The sequence below is a fragment of the Oryza sativa genome, chromosome 11 (genome assembly GCF_034140825.1).
Source record: "Oryza sativa Japonica Group chromosome 11, ASM3414082v1".
Lineage (NCBI taxonomy): Eukaryota > Viridiplantae > Streptophyta > Magnoliopsida > Poales > Poaceae > Oryza > Oryza sativa.
In genome coordinates, this window is record NC_089045.1 from 30,405,535 (window position 1) to 30,420,179 (window position 14,645).

Genomic DNA, 14,645 nt, shown 5'->3' on the forward strand with positions numbered 1-14,645 from the left:
CCTCTCTCTCTCCCTCACCGAACGAGCGTCGGCGGACAGGCGACACCAGGAGCGACTGTGGCAGGCGGCTAATAAATTCGATGTGATATTTTTAGAAAAAAAAATTTAGAACTACACAATGCCTAAGTAGAGTGGAAAGCCGCCTAATAATTGTCGCTCAAACCCACTTTTGGATGGGAAGATAAGGATCGTACTGCCACTGGTTTTTCCTTCTAGGTTGACTGAGAGTCAAGGTCTTGGATGTTGAAGCGTCAAATGATTACGCAGCACGCATGCCTAGCGGAATGGAAAGCTAAATAAGGGCTTATTCACTTCGCCGTCAATTTTAACTTTATTAATTTTTTATGTTATCAAATTTTAGTAAGATAACAAACTAAACAAATTTTGCCGTTGTCACTTCACCACAATTTGGTATTTCCGGAAGTTCCTTCTCATACAAGCACTAGCTACTAAATTTTAACATGGCTACAAATTGAACATATCCAACGTTAATAAAATTTGGTAACTCTAAATTGTGCCAGAATTGGACAATACCAAATTTTGGTAATGCTAGTTTTGGCAACAAACTGAACCAGCGCTAAATCTCAAACCGATTGTCTGCAAAAATAATGTTACCATCTTCTTGGCAATGCGTTAGAGCCCAGACATGCAGTTTGGATATCCAAAGAACTATGCATCCCTATTGCATTAAAAAATATTGTATATTTCTGTTGTTTTGTTGTTGATGATCTCGTGTGGTCGGGGGAAGAAGGCTGCGGCGCCACCCGGTACACGGGGGAAGTCAAATCTGCGTCCCCTGACCACATCGAGGCTGGACTGTAGCGCCCATTCCATCGAGGCGCTAGCGGGAAAATTAAAACTTCAAAACCCTAATTGCAAAATCTGTTTCTTTGTATGTTGTCAGTCTCCGTGCTAATTCCTGATCTCGAATCCCCGATCCCTCATCAAATTCAAATTCCGAATCCAAATCTCTCCCAAATTCAATCCCCTCTGAAAAGTCTAGTTTGCCGCCCTCAGGTTCGGTGGGCCGATTTCCCTCTTGGCCCATCTCTCCCTCTCTCAGCTCTCCCCCCCTCGCTCTGCTCGTGCGCCGCACGCGCGCGTGCGTGCGCGTGAGCCGACGCCGAACCGAGCCCTCTCTCTCTCCCTCGTTCTCTCGCTTTCCCTCTCCCCGCTTCTCTCCCCGGCGAGCCCCCGCCCGCGGATTTTGGCCCCGCGCGCCATGGCCCCGCGCGGTCGCCGCCCGTGCCGCTCCTGCGTCCCACTGCCCTGCCACGTTGTGGCCGCGCTGCCGCTCGGCCCCGCGAGCCAGCGCGCGTGCCCGAGCCACGCCACCCGCAACCGTCCAAAACCCGGAGGCAGCGCCACCCGCTCCCATCCCTCTCCCTCCCCAAATCGGCATGGCTCGAGCTCCCTTTCTTCCCCTCCGTTTTCCCCTTTCCTCTCTCGGCCCGGCCTCTGTTTCTCCCGCTCGGTTCCAGCGCCATGGATAGGGAGGAGCACCTGACGCCGAGCCATCGCCCATGCCGTTTGAACCCCGCGCCCGTGAACCTATCCCTCCCTCACGAAGCTCCCTTGCCCCAGTACCGCTCCGAGGTCGGTTCCCAAACCGACATAGCCGCCCTATAAACCTGAGCCCCTCCCCAACCCAATCTCTCCCAATGTTCGCCTCTCGCCTTTGCCGCCTCACCTTGCCCTGTTCGCCATCGCCGCTCATCGTCGCGCGTGTCGGAGGAGCCGGCACGAGCGAGGATGCGAGACGTGGACTCCGGGCGCACCCTCTCCTTCCTCTTCCTCCGCCCGAGGCCGAAACGATCATGTTTCGCGCCGTCAGCTCTCGTCACTACGCCCCTTCACCCCGCATGGTAGTGCACTCCCCGTTCCCCCTCCTCGTTCCTCCTCCTCCCCCTAGCTTTCGGCAGTAGCTTGTGTAGACCTCTAGTAGCTAGCTGGCACCGCCTCGACCGCTGCTGATGCTCGCTGTGTGCTCGCCGCCGTCGCCGCCCGAGTTCGGTAGCCGCCTCTCGTCGCCGGCCTCCCTCGGTGTGTTTCCTCCTAATCCGACGCAAGGAATGGATTCCCGGAGTCGCGTCGATGCTTTAGCTCGCCCGAATCGATCTTCCGTCGCGTCATCGCCGTTTCCCTCTTCTCTCGCCGCAGGTTGCCGCCGCCGCAATCCGCCGCCGCAATCCGCCGCCGTCGAGCCCCCTCCGGCGAATCCAAGACGTTGGCTCGCTCCCTCTCATTCCCCCTTGTCATTCCGGTGTACACCCCGTCGCCCCTCGTCGTCGCACAGCGTCCCGGAGAAACCGCCGCCGCCCGCCGTCTATTCGCGGCCGGTGCCTTCTTCCTCCTCCAGCCGGCCCGCGTGGCAGCCACATAGGCACCACGTTGGCGCCAGCTCGGCCGGACCGGGTCAAGCCGACCCCGGTCAGCCGTTCCCTCCATCCCCACTCGCGTGCGCGCGGCCCACGGAGAGCCGAGAGGCTGCGCGTGGGCCCGCCGCGCGCCGCGTCCACTGCGAGCCGCGCTCATGCTCCGCGCCCCACTCCTAACCCTAGCGTCGCGTCGCATGCTCCTCGCTCACGGCGAGCCGAGCCGCCGACAAGCGGGTCCCACTCGGGACCACGTGAGGTGGACCCAGCCCACGGGCTCCCCCTCCCTCTCTCCCCCGCGCTCTCGGGCCGCGCCCTAGCCGCCCGAGGGAAGTCTGTTACCTCTCCCTCTTTCTTTTCTTTTTCAAAAGGGTTTAATTAAATCCTTTTTCCTTTAAGACCAAAAACCCAATAATCTTAGAAATTCAATATATTCTCAACCGTGTGTCCGTTTGACTCCGTTCAACTTCCAAAATTCCTCAAATCTCAAGATCTATCTAATGGCACGCTTAGAGGTCAATAATAGGGCTTTGTTTTCGCCGTTTGTTGAGTCGTCCCTTTCCGCGTGTAGCTTCGGAGCCCAAAGATCCGCAGTGCGAGGATTTCAAGGATCAAGCTCAAGATCTCGAGCAAGGCAAGTCACCTTTGATCATCTTGCACCTATAATTTAAATCTAAGTATTTCTTTTTCGCAAACATTGCATGAATAGAATTAACACAAGTAAAAATCGGCCGCGGCTTGCAAGATAGCCTGCCGGCCCCAATCCTAATTGCTGTAATTACCCTCCGTGAATTATTGAACACTTAAACCTCCTTTGTCAACTGTTATGCTTCGATGTACGGGCCTTTGGGTACGCGCATTGGAACACCTCCCCTCAAATTTAAAATATCCAACGATGGGTAAAACTTGGGGTTTTTACAAAAGACTTGGAAAACCCGACACCTGGGTCGGTGCTTGCGAACTAAAAGAATTTCCTAAACCGTAGACCGGGAACGTACCGGGAGTACGGTAGTCGAGCTCGAGCTTGATCGAGCTCGAACCGAGCCTGTTTGAAAGCTCGAATATTTTATAGGCTCGGCTCGAGCTCGGCTCGAGCTTATATCGAGCTCGAGCCTATGCAGGCGAGCTCGCTCGAGCTCGGCTCGTTGACAGCCCTAGCTGCAGGTTATGCAGGGAAGAGAACAGCATTGTCCTTCGATCACAAACACTACGTACGTAGGCTAGCTGCTGTACAGAATGGCCTTGCTGCTTCCACAAAACTGCATTCACCTTGTCATACTTGTACTACTACTGCCACTTATGGTACTAGATGGATTCGTCTTGGGCGGCGGCGGCAATGGCACCGGCGGGGACGACCTGTCGGCGCTGCTGGCTTTCAAGGCGCAGCTCTCCGATCCGCTCGGCGTCCTTGCCACAAGCTGGACGAGGAACGCGTCCTTGTGCCGCTGGGTCGGCGTGTCGTGCAGCCGGCGGCGGCCGCGGGTGGTCGTCGGATTGCGCCTCCGGAGCGTTCCCCTCCAAGGAGAGCTCACCCCTCACCTCGGTAACCTCTCTTTCCTCCGTGTCCTCGACCTCGCCGCCGCAAACCTCACTGGCCCCATCCCCGCTAATCTTGGGAGGCTGCGTCGTGTCAAGATTCTTGATCTTGCCCATAACACCTTATCAGATGCTATTCCCTCTGCACTCGGCAACCTTACAAAGCTTGAGACTCTAAATCTCTATGACAACCACATCTCAGGGCACGTACCAATGGAGCTGCAAAATCTGTACAGCCTTAGGGTCATGGCTCTTGATCAAAATTACTTGACTGGTCCAATACCAAAGCATCTATTCGATGCCAAACATTCGTTAACCCACATATACCTCGGAGACAATAGTTTGTCGGGACCCATACCAGACAGCGTTGCCTCCTTGTCCATGCTCCGAGTTCTTTCGTTACCAAGCAATCAGCTCTCTGGTCCAGTGCCTCCTGCCATTTTCAACATGTCTAGGCTTGAAACCATAAGCATCAGGAAGAACAATCTAACAGGGGCTATACCTACTAACGAGAGCTTTAATCTCCCGATGTTGCGAAAGATAGACCTATACATGAACAAATTTACAGGCCCAATCCCATCTGGGCTTGCTTCATGCAAGCACCTTGAGATGATTTCTCTAGGAGGGAACCTCTTTGAAGACGTTGTGCCTGCGTGGCTCGCAACCTTGTCACAGTTAAAATCACTCTCATTAGGCGGCAATGAGCTCGTCGGTCCGATCCCGGGACAGCTTGGAAATCTGTCGATGCTAAATATGCTTGATCTCTCATTCTCCAACCTAAGCGGGCCGATTCCAGTGGAGCTAGGAACGCTGTCACAGCTCACATTTATGAGTCTTTCAAATAATCAGCTCAATGGTACCTTTCCTGCTTTTATTGGAAACTTATCTGAATTATCTCACCTGGAGTTGGCATATAACCAGCTGACTGGGCATGTACCATCAACGATTGGAAACAATATCAGGCCTCTGAAGCATTTTGAAATTCGAGGTAATCACCTCCACGGGGATCTCAGCTTTCTGTCTAGCCTTTCTAACAGTCAGCGACTTGAGGTCCTCATCATATCAGAAAACCTTTTTACTGGCTGTATCCCCAACTCTGTTGGAAACCTCTCCACTGGTATCTTAGAATTCCGAGCTAATAACAACCGCTTAATCGGTGGACTTCCTGCTATCCTATCGAACCTAACTAATCTGCGTTGGATCAATTTTGCAGACAACCAACTCAGCAAACCAATACTGCCAGCTTCCCTCATGACGTTGGAGAATCTGCTGGGATTTGATCTCTCCAAGAATAGTATAGCTGGTCCAATCCCCAAAGAAATTAGTATGCTGACAAGACTTGTATGCTTGTTCCTCAGCGATAATAAACTCTCAGGTTCAATACCAGATGGCATTGGCAATCTCACCATGCTAGAGCACATTCACCTATCTAATAACAAGCTCTCATCAATTGTCCCAACAAGCATCTTTCATCTTAATAACCTTATCCTACTACTTCTGTTCAATAATGCCCTCACTGGTGCATTACCATCTGATCTCAGCCACTTTCAGAATATAGATCACATAGATGTGTCTGACAATATGTTAGATGGTCAGCTCCCAAATTCATATGCATACCATCCTATGTTAACCTACCTAAACCTATCTCACAACTCTTTCAGAGATTCAATCCCGGACTCTTTTAGCCATTTGACCAACTTAGCAACATTGGACCTTTCTTACAACAACCTTTCAGGTACTATACCTAAGTACTTAGCAAACTTTACCTACCTCACTACTCTGAACCTCTCTTTTAATAAGCTAGAAGGCGAAATACCAACTAGGGGTGTTTTCTCAAATATTACTTTGAAATCTTTGAGGGGCAATGCTGGGCTGTGTGGTTCTCCTCGTCTAGGACTTTTGCCATGTCCGGACAAGTCACTGTACTCAACTAGTGCTCACCACTTCCTGAAGTTTGTACTCCCTGCCATCATTGTAGCTGTTGCTGCAGTTGCTATTTGCTTATGCCGAATGACCAGAAAGAAAATTGAAAGAAAGCCAGATATTGCTGGAGCTACTCACTATAGGTTAGTATCGTACCATGAGATTGTTCGTGCCACTGAAAATTTCAACGATGACAACAAACTGGGAGCTGGAAGTTTTGGCAAGGTTTTCAAGGGTCGACTGCGTGACGGAATGGTTGTTGCAATTAAGGTTCTCAATATGCAAGTGGAACAAGCTATGAGAAGCTTTGATGTCGAGTGTGAGGTTCTACGCATGGTTCGGCATCGCAACTTGATAAGGATACTAAGCATATGCTCCAACTTAGATTTCAAAGCACTGCTGCTTCAGTATATGCCCAATGGCAGCTTGGAGACGTACTTGCACAAGGAAGGCCACCCTCCACTAGGATTCCTCAAGAGACTGGATATTATGCTTGACGTGTCAATGGCAATGGAGCACCTTCACTATCATCATTCTGAGGTTGTTTTGCACTGTGACCTCAAGCCTAGCAATGTGTTGTTCGATGAGGAGATGACGGCGCATTTGGCAGACTTTGGCATTGCAAAATTACTTTTAGGCGATGACAACTCTGCAGTTTCAGCCAGCATGCAAGGGACACTAGGATACATGGCTCCAGGTACTTGCATTAACTATTCATGATAAAACCATTTTGCCAACAACATTTTGTTTATATATATAATTGACCAAAATGATTTTTTTTTTGTTAAAAACCCATTTGCTGAACAGAGTATGCATCCATGGGAAAAGCATCACGGAAGAGCGATATATTCAGTTATGGGATCATGCTGCTCGAAGTCTTAACTAGGAAGAGGCCTACCGATCCCATGTTTGTTGGTGACATGAGCCTTAGGAAGTGGGTTTCTGATGCATTTCCGGCAAGGCTTCTAGATGTTCTGGATGATAGGCTTCTACAAGGTGAAATATTGATACAGCAAGGTGTTCTTCAGAACAACGATACTTCCTTGCCTTGTTCTGCAACTTGGGCCAATGAGGACCTTCTTGTGGCAGTATTCGAGCTTGGCTTGATGTGTTGCAGCAACTCACCAGCAGAAAGGATGGAAATAAACGATGTGGTCGTGAAGCTGAAGAGAATCAGGAAGGATTATTTGACATGTACAAAAGCAATATAAACTTATCATTTCAGTATTTTATTCATCAAAGAAGGGGAATTAAAAGGGAAAATTGACATTTTTGGGATGGATTTTGTATTTTGGCCTTGAAGGGATGTTTGCAGGGGGGTTCAAGGGGAGGATTCGAATTCGCATTTGGGATTTAAATATTGGAATTTGAACTTCCAATTCGAGAGTTCGCATTACTAATATAATAATTTACTTTTGTTAATTTTATACTTGTATTGCATATTTGCAATAATACATTTATGATATTAAAAAAATTATATAAAACAAGCATGATGGCCCGCGCAGATTGCGCGGCTAGCATCATTATATTCTCTCATATAATAACATATATGTTTTCTCAATGTATTATTTAAATATATTAAAATGAAAACATAATTTCAAATTTTGTACTAACTTTACGGAACTACTAATGTGTAATATTCATATTGTATTTTATATACGTGTTAATTATTAATTATAGTTATTAATTATTTTTAATATCAAATTTTAGTTATTTGTAAATTATATTCCTATATGGACTCTAGACTCGTCTTTTAATATTTCTTTTTTATAATTCTGAATTTTCGTTATCTGTATATTGTATTTCTATATAGACTCTAGGATCTTCTTCCAATATTATTTATTTTTATTTTTGAATTTTTATTTTTTTTTTCTAATTGTATTTCTATGTGGACTCTAAAGTCTAAACTCATCTTTCAATATTCTTTAATTTTTAATTTTTAATTTTAGTTACTTCTAAATTGTATTTCTATATTGACTTTAGACTCTTCTTCCCATGTTTTTTTTAATTTCGAATTTTAGTTATTTGTAAATTGCATTTTTATACGGATTCTAAACTCTACTTTTAATTTTATTATGTTTATTCTAAATTTTAGTTATTTTTAAATTCTATATGGACTCTATACTCTACTTCTAATATTCCTTATTTTTAATTCCGAATCTCTATTATTTCTTAATTGTATTTCTATATGGACTCTATACCCTACTTCTAGTATTCCTTTTTTTTAATTCCTAATTTCTTCTATTTTTTCTTAATTATATTTCTATATGGACTCTATACCCTACTTCTAATATTTCTTATTTTTAATTCCGAATTTCTATTATTTCTTAATTGTATTTCTATATGGACTCTATACCCTACTTCTAATATTCCTTATTTTTAATTTCGAATTTTCATTATTTATTAATTGTATTTCTATATGGACTCTATACTCTCCTTCTAATATTCCTTATTTTTAATTTCTAATTTCAGTTATTTATAAATTGTATTTCTATATGGACTCTAGTCTACTCTTCCAATATTCCTTATTTTTTAATTCCGAATTTCAACTATTTCTAAATTATATTTCTATATGGACTCTGTTTTTCTTTTTCTCCGATTAATATGAGATTTTCTAGGCCGTGAGAGCGAATGTGGAGGCTCATTTTTCTATTTCTTTAATAAGTTAATAGATTGGACCACCCATACTAAAGTTGTAGATATGCCGCTGCACTTCCTTATGTGCTGATGATGCGGTGTTCTTCTTCAGACCAATGCTCACCGAGGCTAATGTGATCAAATCCATTTTGAACTTGTTTGGGGAAGCAACTGGGTTGAAGACTAACTTTTCAAAGAGCGCGATCATACCGATTCGTTGTACTGAAGCTCCGGGCCCGGATGGCTTCACATGACTGTTCTACGAATCTTGCTGGGAAATCATTCAAATAGATGTCATGGTGGCATTTGACCAGCTTTACGGGATGGATGGGTCAAGTTTTGATAAAGTGAACTCGGCCTTCATCACTCTTCTCCCCAAGAAGGTTAATGCGAGCGGCCTGCGGGATTACCGGCCAATTAGCCTTTTGCACAGTTTTGCCAAGCTCTTCGCGTGCTGTCCAGGCGGCTGGCGAGCAAGCTTGATGATCTTGTCGACAACAATCAAAGTGCCTTCATCCGCAGTAGATGCATCCATGACAATTTCATGTTGGTCAAGCAGTTGGCCATAAAACTGCATTTGAGCAAGACGCCGGCAACTCTGCTGAATTAGCTGGACATTGCTCAAGCGTTTAACTCTGTCTCCTTTTCATAAGGGATTTGGGCATAGGTGGCGTGCCTGGACTGCGATCCTTTTCAGAACTTCGAGCACACAGGTGTTGCTCAATGGGACGCCGGGGAGAAAAATCTGGAACACGCGCGGAGTGCGGCAAGGTGACCCTTTGTCACCACTTCTCTTCGTCATTGTCATGGACATCTTGAGTTCGATGTTTCGGGTCGCTGAAGAGCAGGGACTGCTACCCATCCCCAACCGTCTGTCCCTCTACGCCGATGTCACAGCTTGAATCGTCCGTCATCCCAGGTTTGCAGCACGCGCTCGATTTGTTTTATCCGTGTCTAACGAGCTTTCACCTCACGTCATCCGTTTGCCATCTGTTTTTTTTATTTGTCCACGTGTGACACAACTTATTACTATCGAAAAAAGCAAAATATCTACAATATAAAGATGAAATATATTACCCCACAAACATGCGCATACAGTTGAACTAATTTACTACTGATTTTCACTTGAGTTGACGATCCATTATTTCATCTACATGTGCCGTCGGTTTTTAAATTAATGGACCCATTATTTTATACCATTGAATATGTACATACTGTTTACCAGAAGAAAAAAAACATATGCACGTACGTACAACAAAGGTAAAGACAAAATAAAACATAAGTACTTAGTACCATACAAAAAAATCAATTGTCTTTAAATGGAACTATCTAAAATATAAAGATAAAATATATTACTTCACAAATATACGCATGCATTCAAACTAGATCTATAATATAAATATAAATATCAAATCAACCATCTTTAAATGTTCATCTTTTAAATTATTTTAATATTATATATTAATTTGTGATCTGGTTGTATTATTTTTGTTAAATGAACTATTGATGTCTTACAAAATTACACTATAGTGCTAAATACAACATGACACATGGGGCTGCATATGGTAATCAATCTTATGAATTAAAAATAATTTCAGAACATGGGTGTCAAATATCGCTCGACAAATTTACAACGCTAATTTAAATCTACATATGTAAAGAAATGGAAACAACATAAGTTGTGTCATTCTCAAGTAGATCCAATTTAATTAATTTTAATCTGTTTTAGACTAAGATTCTCAAAATATTTTTTTGGAATTTTTCATAACTATTTGATTGGTGTTTGAGAGGTGGGCATGCAGTATACATGGTACATATATAGATGAGAAAAGAATATCAAGAAGTGTAGCAAACATTTTCCCTTTATATTATGCCCTTATAAGTGAGTCACACACAGTCTACGGTGCACGTCCGCGTGAATGAGCGGGCTACCTTCTTAGTTATAGAATTAATGCCTAATATGACTGAGAAAATAAACGATGTCAAAGTCTTGCTATGAACAACTATGGAAAACGCATATGCACTGCCGTATATATTATAGACTGGTTGATCTAGTATTTTTTTGCCAGGCCGGCCAAAGGATGGACGGCCAATTTCATTAAGGAACAAAGAAAAGCAAAGAAAAATTTACAGAGTTAATTACATCGACACATGGTTGATCTAGTATTGCCGACGCCTCTGCATTTCCAGCATAGATGCAGAGTAATCTTTCTTGATCCCTTTCAGCTTTGAAACTACATCGTTCATAGCCATCCTCTGCTCAGGTGACTCACTCGAACACAACAGGCCTAGCTCAAATATCGACGTAAGGAAGCTGTTACTCCTGCTAGTCGAAGAAGATCCCAATGAAGTGTTCTGGTAATCAAAACAAAGACGTGTTTCTTCGTCTTGCAGTAGGTGCTCATCGGCAACATCAATAAGATTCTTAGGAAATGATTGAGAAACCCACAGCCTCAGGGTCAATCCACCAATGAACATGGGATCTGTAGGCCTCTTCCCAGTGAACACCTCGAGTAGCATTATTCCGAAGCTGAACACATCGCTCTTCCGTGATGCCTTTCCCATGAGTGCATACTCTGACAGAGAAATTTAGGAAGTCAACTGAAAAAGGTTTGCTAAAAAGTTAAAAAAAACACATGTTTCTTGGGATAAAAATGTAAGTGGCTATAGATTGGCTAGTGTATGTACCTGGCGCCATGTACCCAATTGTGCCTGGCATGCTTGCTGAAACTGCTGAATTGTCGTCCTCTAACAACATCTTTGCTATGCCAAAGTCTGCTACGTGTGCAGTCATCTCTTCATCAAATAGCACATTGCTAGGTTTCAAATCACAATGCAGGACGACCTCATGGTGTTCATGATGCAGATATTCCATAGCCATTGACACATCTAGCATAATCTCCATCCTTTTGAGGAATGATCCCACACAAGGCCTGCTTTCAGAGTGCAAGTATGACTCCAAGTTTCCATTGGGCATGAACTGAAGAAACAGTGCTCTGAAATCTAAGTTGGAACATGTATTCAGTATCTTTATCAGGTTGCGATGTCTGGCCATCCGCAAGACATGGCACTCTGCATCAAAACTCCTAATAGCTCGTTCAACCTGCATGTTGAGGATTTTGATTGCAACCACCAAACCGTCGTCCAGCCGACCCTTGAAAACTTTGCCAAAACTTCCAACTCCAAGTAGGTTGTCCTCGTTGAAATTTTCGGTAGCGCGAACAATTTCTTGGTAGGACACTAGCCTGTGGCAAATCGCATCTGCCGTGTCAAAAGAAGCCGTAATATCTGGATTCTTCATTTTCTTTCCAATCATTAGGTATAGTAACACAACAATGGCACCAAACGCCGCAATGACAGCAGGGAGCACAATCTTCAGCAAGTGTTTTCTTCTAGTCGAGTGGGACTTCTCCAGACAGGCAGGAAATCCCAAATGTTGAGCACCACAGAGTCTAGCATTTCCCATTAAAGATTGCAGAGTGATGTTTGAAAAAACACCTCCACTTGGTATCTGACCTTGTAGATTGTTAAAGGAGAGGTTCAGAGAAGTAAGAAAGGTTAAGTTGGCAAAGTATTTTGGTATGCCTCCTGAAAGATTGTTATGAGACAGGTCCAATGTTTCTAAATTAACTAGACCTTTGAAAGAGTCTGGAATTAAATCATTGAATGTGTTTTGAGATAGATTCAGGTAGCTTAACAGTTGGAGCTGTCCCCATGAAGTTGGGAGGCTACCAACCAAATTATTTGCAGAGATGTCCATTCCGGCTATTGCTTTCAAGGGGCTGAGATCAGAAGGCAATGCACCAGTTAAGTTATTATGAGATATATCTAGTTGGAGAAGATTACTAAGATTAACTAAGCTTGCGGGTATATATGATGATAGCCAGTTATATGACAGCGATAAGTACTGCAACGTGCTTAGGTTGCCAACACCGTTAGGGATGGAACTAGAAATTTTGTTGCCACCAAGAGATAATGTGACCATGCCTTTTAGGGTTCCAATTTGTCCTGGAATTGGTCCAAACAAACTGTTCATAGAGAGGTGCAATTCCTGTAGGTTCTCCAATAAATAGTGCCGCTTATTTGGTTGTCAGCAAGGCTTATTTGATTCAGGTTAGTCAGATTTGATATGGTAGCAGGAATACTGCCGGTCAAGTTGTTATCTTCTGCAAAAAACTTTAGTAAATTGATAGAGAGGTTTGCAAGTAGACTCGAAGGAATGCTCCCTGAGAAAGAATTCATTGATATATCGAGGAATTGGAGTTTCCTACAATTGGAGAGATAGGCTAAGAAATCAAGTTCCCCTTGCAGATGATTTTCTGCAATATGAAGGTGGTACAGAGATCTGAGGTTCCCAAGGGTCACAGGTAGTGGTCCAGTCAGCAGGTTCCTATCTAATGCTAGCAAAGATAATTTTGTCAAGTTACCAAGGGAAGTAGGAAAAGGACCAGTTAGCTGATTAGCTGATAGGTGCAAGATATTGAGCTGTATCAACTTTCCTAGTTCCAATGGAATCATCCCACTTAGCTTGGAATATGACAGATCAAGCACGGTGAGCTTGGTGAGATTGCTTAGCACAGCTGGGACCGTACCGACAAGGTCATTTGCAGCAAGAGAGATGGAACTTAGCTGAGACAAGCCTGCTAGCCATTCCGGCACATGATCCGTCAAGAGATTCCCTGAAATCGCAAGCAGCTGGAGTTCCCGGCATGCCGCAAGTCTTGGTGGAATTCGGCCCGTGAAACTGTTGAAAGCGAGTGAGATCAACTGAATCGTGCTTTGGTTTCCAGTTGGGAATGGGATAGGTCCAGACAGATTGTTGTCACTGGCCTGCAGCTTTTCAAGTCTAGACATGTTGAAGATGGTTGGGGGCAGTGAGCCGGACAATTGATTGTACTGAAGAACAAGGACCTGGAGCATGGACAAGGAGCCAATCGCAGTGGGTATTAGCCCTGACAGACTGTTGTTGCCAATGTTGAGATAGGCTAACAAAGGCGTGTTGTTGAATACACTAACTGGAATTGAGCCACTGAGATAGTTCCTACGGAGATTCATGCTGCCAAGGCTTCGCAGGCCCTGCAGCTCTGCTGGGATTGGACCAGATAGCCGGTTAAACTGGAGATCAAGAAGCTCAAGTTTGGTGAGGTTTCCTATGGTGGCTGGAATGTTACCTGACAGGGCATTGTAGCCAAGATCAAGGAGCTCCAGGCGATGCAGCTTTCCTATATCACCCGGGAGTGTCCCCGTGAGGCTGGTGTTGGCGAGGTTGAGGACGATGAGGAAAGAGAGGTTACCGAGGTGAGGGGTGAGCGTCCCTTGGAGGGGAACGCCCGGCAGCTGCAGGGCGGTGACGCGCTGCCGGCGGCGGCTGCACGACACGCCGATCCACTGGCAGAAGCAGGATGCATTGTCCTCCCTCCAGCCGTCACGCAGGAAGCCCAGAGGGTCAGAGACCCGAGCCTTGAAGGCAAGCAGCGCGGCGAGGTCGGTGTCGTTGCTCCTGATCCGGTGATGCTCCGCCACCGTGGTTGACGTAGACGACGACATGATCACCAGCAGCACTAGCAAGGTCAGAACAAGACCCATGATCGACGGACGACTATCGATAGTTCACTAGGACCACGTCTCAGTCTCTCACTCGTTAGCTATCTCAAGTGTCAAGTGTGTGAACTTATTGAACTACTACTGTCTCTGTGTGTGTTAGGCCATTTATAGAGTGCAGAAGTATATATGGCTGCTAGGATTCTCTTCTGGGATCAAATTCTTCGCGTCCTCAGTGCACCCTGCATTGAAACTTTGAATAGCTTCAGCAATCCTCTTATTCGCTATAATCATAAGTATGCATGTGTCGTTTCAATTTTTTTTTTCAGTTTCTAAACATTGACCATAAAAAAGTACTTAATTTAGAATCATAAAACTCTTGTGTGTAAATTTTCATTAAAAGAACTTATCGAATTTTATAAAGTTATTTTAATAAATAAAAATTTATGGTGGAAGTCATACCCAAAAGGTTTTTTTTTTTAAAGAAAAGTAGAAGCAGAGTATATTTGCGATGGTTGGGAGTGCGTTGGTGCACACGAGGCATATGATTTATTGCCCCCACTTTGGGTAGCGAGGGGCATTTACGTTATTAGCAGCAATTGAAATGTATATGGACCAGCTTGTAGGAGCCTT

General features: G+C 44.7%; 1 protein-coding gene and 1 pseudogene across 1 annotated transcript; one reads left to right on the plus strand and one right to left on the minus strand.

Annotated features, from left to right (window-relative positions):
• Positions 1-3,557: 3,557 nt before the first annotated feature.
• On the plus strand, positions 3,558-7,606 carry LOC4351172 (receptor kinase-like protein Xa21). The gene is made up of 2 exons (XM_015760075.3): positions 3,558-6,531; positions 6,642-7,606. The coding sequence occupies exons 1-2, from the start codon at positions 3,612-3,614 to the stop codon at positions 7,043-7,045; spliced, it is 3,324 nt and encodes a 1,107-aa protein (XP_015615561.1). The 5' UTR covers positions 3,558-3,611; the 3' UTR covers positions 7,046-7,606.
• Positions 7,607-10,523: 2,917 nt separating this feature from the next.
• Positions 10,524-14,222, minus strand: LOC4351173 (probable LRR receptor-like serine/threonine-protein kinase At3g47570; annotated as a pseudogene).
• Between the last annotated feature and the right edge of the window lie 423 nt (positions 14,223-14,645).